Source organism: Gekko japonicus, unplaced genomic scaffold (genome assembly GCF_001447785.1).
Source record: "Gekko japonicus isolate JY-2015 unplaced genomic scaffold, Gekko_japonicus_V1.1 scaffold87, whole genome shotgun sequence".
Taxonomy (NCBI): Eukaryota; Metazoa; Chordata; class Lepidosauria; order Squamata; family Gekkonidae; genus Gekko; species Gekko japonicus.
The window spans coordinates 820,468-826,513 of record NW_015164184.1 but is presented as its reverse complement, the minus strand read 5'-3'; the positions used below and the strand labels follow the sequence as shown (position 1 = coordinate 826,513).

General features: G+C 43.8%; 1 protein-coding gene across 1 annotated transcript in view; it reads left to right on the top strand.

The window, feature by feature from the left end:
• The first annotated feature begins 1,220 nt into the window (after positions 1 to 1,220).
• ZEB1 (zinc finger E-box binding homeobox 1) overlaps positions 1,221 to 6,046 on the top strand; it is a 198,926-nt gene continuing 194,100 nt past the window's right edge. The window contains exons 1-2 of the mRNA XM_015408108.1: positions 1,221 to 1,268; positions 4,072 to 4,561. Coding sequence (XP_015263594.1) covers positions 1,221 to 1,268; positions 4,072 to 4,561 — 538 coding nt within the window. The remainder of the gene's footprint in view (positions 1,269 to 4,071; positions 4,562 to 6,046) is intronic.

The following is a 6,046-nucleotide window of genomic DNA, read 5'->3' as shown; positions in this document are numbered from 1 at the left end:
AGACAAACAGAGATGGTTTGCTGTCACCTGTCTCTCTGTAGCGACACCGTACTTCCTTGGTGGTCTCCCATCCAGGGCCAATCCTGCTTAAGTTCTGAGATCTGACCAGATCAGGCTAGCTTGGGCCATCTAGATCAGGGCCCATGGTCATGTGCAGTTGGGGGAAAAAAATACTTCCTTGGGTCTGTGTTTCCCTGACCCTGCAAGCAGTAGCCAATGCCAACGCTGTGCAGTCTGGGTGCAGTCTGACTAGGGCAGGTTAGACCATTAAAAAAAAAAACCATGGGAGCAAACTGAGACAAGCACTCCTGTGACACTGGCATTGCCACAGGTACCAGTTGGCGGGGCTCAGACCCGGATTTGGGGCTGGTCTTGTCCAAATGATCCCAGTCGTGAAAGTCACGTGAAGCTGCCTCACAGTGAGCCAGACTGCTGGCCCGGCAAGGTCATTATTCTCTACGCTGGCTGGCAGCAGCCCTCCGGCGTCTTAGGCAGCGGTCCTTCACGTCACCTGTTCTTTCCCCCTTTTCTAAACAGAGATGCCAGGGACTGAACCTGGGACCTTCTGAATTTGAAGCAGATGTTGCTGTATGGAGCCAAGGCCCTCCTTTGTTGACTCACCAGGGAAACTCTGTGGCTACATCCAAGGGGAAAATGTACCTTTTCCTTTGTACCTTCCTGTTTCATGTTAGAGGTCCAAAATAAATACCCATTAAAGCCATTTGAGGGTATAATTTAAAATCAGAGTGATCTTGGATCAAAAAAGGATCTGCACTTAACGTTATTGGTAGGACCTCATTATTTTGAAACTTCTGGCTTTTGTGCACATTTTCATGAGCTTATCCCTGCCAGGTTTCCTTCTCACTCCCAAGCAAAGAAGCCAGAATTTATACAGTGTCATAAAAGTCATTGAAAGTAAGAATGAGATTAATTTTTAGGCTACAGTCATTCCTTGAAATGGTATGGTTAATATTCTCCTGGAGGCTAAAACGTATTTGGACCTATTTCCAACTTTAATGTAAATGATATTCTACCAAGCATTAACTCCTAAATAATATTACCTAGAGATATGTTAATAATAGTTTCTTGTAGCTCCCAGGGATATTAAGGTCTGACAATTCCCAGAGAAGCAAGGCTTTCTATGCAAATTACCTGTAAAACTTGAAAACAATATCACAAGCCCGCTAATTTATTTATTTGGAAAACGTCGTCGGTGTATGATGATTGAGATGAAACGTCTCATTTCAAGAATATCTTTGGGGACACTGGTAAATTACATACTGCTCACAATCATACAATAGGCGGCAGTGCAGAACCCAATGTATGATCAGCCCTGACAACTGCAGAACTTGTTTCAACAGGGCAATAAATTTCCCTAAAAGGTGGAAAGAAAGAAAAAAATTAGAATATCCGATTTTATTAAGTTTCAGACAGATGGCTTGGAATACGTAAAGAACTTCAGTCTGCTTTTCATTGGGGGGGGATTTAAACTGTTTTTCCCCCTACAGTTCATACACAGGCGCGCACACACTGTCGATAATAAAGCCGGTGTAACAGGCCAGATTAACCCCCCGGCCAGAGTAACCCCGGGGTTACTCTGGCCAGGGGGGATGAATCTGGCCTGTTACAGCCGGCCAGATTAACCCGGGGTTACTCTAGCCTAGGCCAGAATAACCCCTCAATAACCCCTCCGGGGTTATTCTAGCCTAGGCCAGAATAACCCCGGGGTTACTCTGGCCGGGGGGTTAATCCGGCCTGTTACACCGGGTTAGAAATCACACGGAACAAAGACGTAATGCCTACATTAAAACAAAGACAGGCCCACTCTTAGCTTTGCAGCTGAAGGGGTAGAACTCTGGAGTAAGGCTTCATTCTCAGGTGGGGGAACTGTAGTGCAGTGGTGGAACGTGTGCTTTAATCCTTGTTAAAGCATCTCAGGTAGGACGAATTTGGAAACACATTGGTTCTTTCTGGGACCTGGAAAGCCACTATAAATCAGAATACAGAATCAATAACTAAGCGGATCAATGGCTCTGTTGGTACAATGCCATTTCCTACATTCAGTGGCTGAGATCACCCTGGGTAAAGTGAGTTTCTATCCTAGTAGTGACTAGGATTGACAGGTGGCAGCTAGATACCTCCTGGGATTACGACTGATCTCCAGGCTACAGAGATCAAAATCGCACAGAGAAAATGGCTGCTTTGGAGGGTGGACTCTTATTGCATTACACCCTGCTGAGGTCCCTCCCGTCCCCAAACTCTACCTTCCTCAGACCCGACCCCCAAAATCTCCAGATATTCCCCAACCCGGAGCTGGCAACCCTAAACGAACCTGACTATGCCGGTTGACTTTTCCACCCGTTGCTAAATGGCTCCCATTCATTCCCTTTAAAAAGAAAAGCAGTACATCGTTTGTTCAAAGTAAAAGCTGTGTTGTCTCATAACCAATTCTAGCTAGGCCAGTGCTACTGATAAAGATCCAACAGGACAGTGCAGTATGCATCCCATTCCCACCCCTGACAGGTTCTTATGGAAGCTTTCCACACATACCCTACCCCTTACCTACAAAATTAAAATAAGGGATACTACTTTATGAATTTTCTGTTTCCTTTACATAACTTTCCTGCTCCAAAATCTCCTTCTATTCTATGCCAGTTTTTCTGATATATCCCTCTCTCTTCCCTTTTAAACGTGTTTTAAGGGGGTTGAACCCATGCTACCGCAAATGGAGTGAGTTCCAAGTGCCAAGGGTCTGCAAGAGTGTAGGAAGGAGAAGTCTGGTCAGACTCCCCCTTCTTGCTGCAGCCCCTTGGCTGTATGAGATAAGCTGTGATCACACTGGCGGCTTGGTGCCACCTCGAATTGAACCGGGTTAAAGTGTAGTGGGATATATCAGCCACACAGCACACCCTGCTGTGGGTTACCCACGGAGACATCCCATGGTAAAACATCCACATTATTGTGGTGCCTCAGCCATGGAGTGAACTGCAAAAAACCCCCCCAAAACCATGTGTGTGCATAGTACGCATGCGCACATAGGCAATTCTTTTAAAAAACTGTCTCCGTAGTGGCAGAACAGATCTGCAGGTTCACACTGCCAAAGTCCTTTTGTGCACACTCCCCCGTGTTCAGACATCTGGCCATGTGCAATGAATGCACGGGGAAACAAAAACACCACTTCAGAGCTGGTGACTTTTTAACCTGACTCCCAGTCATCCTCTGATGGGGTGAGTATGCCCGGGGAACGCCTGACAGATGTGGCTGTGTGATCCTGCCCATTTAATCCGTTTGTAAAATGTGCCTATATCAGGCCAAACTGCCAGTCTGAACACAACCTTATTCTTGAAAGGCATTCATTTTTAATGTGATGGCTTGCCACCCCTTGCTACTTTTTTTTTTAGGGTCACTCTTCCTCCTCTCTTTGCTGCCTCTATCATACAAACTCCATTAAATGTTTCTCTTTCTGTCACCAGTTAAAAAGACCTCCACTGCAGGATCCAATTAGCTTTGGTGCTGTGTGTTCAAATGGATCTGGAACACATAGGGTGCATCCTTTCAGAAAGGGCTCAGCTTTCCCTAGGAAAGGGCAATCGATTAAAACACTAAGTACAAAAAGAACTCTCAACTGTTCCACTAGTTCTCCCCTTAATTTGACCCCACCTTTCTGGAATATTGGTCACACATGTTTGGAAATGGATGATAAAGTTCTTACCAGAGGAATGTAAAATGGGACATTGCTACCACCATACTAGCAGTGTAGTGGAGCGAAGGGCTGGAAGATGCCCTTGACTAATATCTCTAATTCAACACTGTGCAGATATCTAACAAAGAATCTGCTACCCTCCTTATCTATACTTGCTTCTTTGATTTCTATCATGGGGATTAATGCTATATATTTCAGGTTTCAGCTTCAAGATGTTCTCCAGCCTCAAAAAAACTTGACCAATCAATCAGCATAGGGCAATGTAACATGAACAGCCAAGACAAGAGACCAGCAGAAATGTTTTATTTGGCTTTCTTAAAAATAAATAGAAAAATGTTTTGCATGCTGTTTACTTTGTATGTCAACAGCTTTTCAAGCAAGTATATATTGTCATTCGACAGCTACAAGACCTTCCAGTTTATGTTTTGAAACCTGAAGATGGTAATGGGCCTGAAAGGACATTGCATCGTGATATACTGCGGCCATGTGGTTTCATTTCAGTTCTTGATGAGGGGGAATCTCAACAAGATGTTCACTCTGATCACAATCTGCCAGATATTAACGAGTTGGCTACAACTGAAGACCCAGTTCTTAAACCACTAGAGTCCAAACCAACTGTTGAATTGAATCCTAACGCATCTGAGTTTAAACCAAATGAGTCTAGTCCTTCATGTGTGCATGATACTTGGCTGTCACCCACTGAAAGTACAGCCCTATTAGACTTTCCTGATACAGTACCAGAAATGCAAGGGAGTGCACTGTCTGATGTCTCAGTTGAATCATCAGTACTTGAGCTGGAAGAAGGACAAATGGAGACACAAGATTTTGAAACCTCGACGCAAGAAGCCACGGCCGAGGGTTTGCCCCGTAGACCACGAAGACAAAGGCACATTCCTGCAAAATTTCATGATTATGTACATAACCTTTTACACACAGCCATTCTCCAGGGTTCTGCACCCACACTACCCCATTGTGTATAAGGATGTCAGGGACGACATCGTTTTAGTAGGGGAGAATGTAACCCATGCAGTTTTGTAGCTGTTAACAGCATACAAGGATCAAGCACGCCTGCTTTTGCCAATAGGTGGTGTGGCAATCAACTCCCTTTATGAGCATGCTCAGTGTTTGTAGCCTTCCCTAAAGGAGGCTGGGTATTCCCAGCAGCCAGCAGTTCAGCCTGGCCCAGAAAGAGGCAACATCTTGGGGAGAGGCCTATATAGACTTGGTTGTGTTAAGGCCTGCCTTGAATTATTGCAGGTAAATGCTGTTAACCAATGTAATTATTAGAGATCCTTTCAAACAAAGGTGAAGTTACTTCTTGGGAAGTTATTAAATGTTGGTTTGGGACTATTAAGATACTTAATAGTAATTTCATATGCTTGTGAAAATATGTAATTTTATAGTTATTGATCCTTTTAAATATCTTCCTTAGTATTCTGTTTGTTAAAGCAGCCAGCAGTTCAGCCTGGCCCAGAAAGAGGCAACATCTTGGGGAGAGGCCTATATAGACTTGGTTGTGTTAAGGCCTGCCTTGAATTATTGCAGGTAAATCCTGGAGTCAACTGAGAAGAGCTGCAGCCTCCCAAGTACAGCCTGGAAACCTCATATGCTGTTCCAGTATCTGTGAGCTTACAACATATGGACTTACAATATATGTATTATTTATGTGCTTAGTAATTTTTCTGTTCTGTGCATCTTTGTGGATGCTGAAGATATCTGTACTTAGTAATATCCTGAAGATTAATTGCTATGAAGTAATAGCAACTAACCAAAAGTGAATGAGGATTTATATGAAAACCTCCATGCTTTGTTTATATAAAGAGTTTATTTTAAATGTTAAAGTGCATTGGTTGTATTGCCTCTTTTATGCCTGTGTTTAAGTACATGTGTAGTAACAGCAGTTACATATTGTTAATAACCATAGGTGGGAGTTCCGCTGTCAATACCGACTGAACCTGCCCACTCTCCCTACAAATATTAGGACCTTAAGTGGGTTACATATTGCTGAGATTATTTCTTTTGTTGAGGTATTTATACCTCACTTCTCTCCCCAGTGGTGATCCAAAGCACCTTACAACATCGTCCTCTGTTTTATCCTCACAACAACAACCCTGTGAGGCTGAGAGAGTGTCTAGAGTAAGGTCACCCAGCAAGCTTTCATGGCAGGGCAGGGATTTGAACTGGGGTCTCTCAGATTCTAGTCTGACACTCTAACCACTACCTGACACTGGCACTCTTTCTTTGTATGGCATGTCTGACCTATGGTAGGATATACCTGTCCTTCTGGCATATGCAGCCTGGAGTGAAAATGTATCACAACTGAGTGTGTGTTTTTAATTAGAT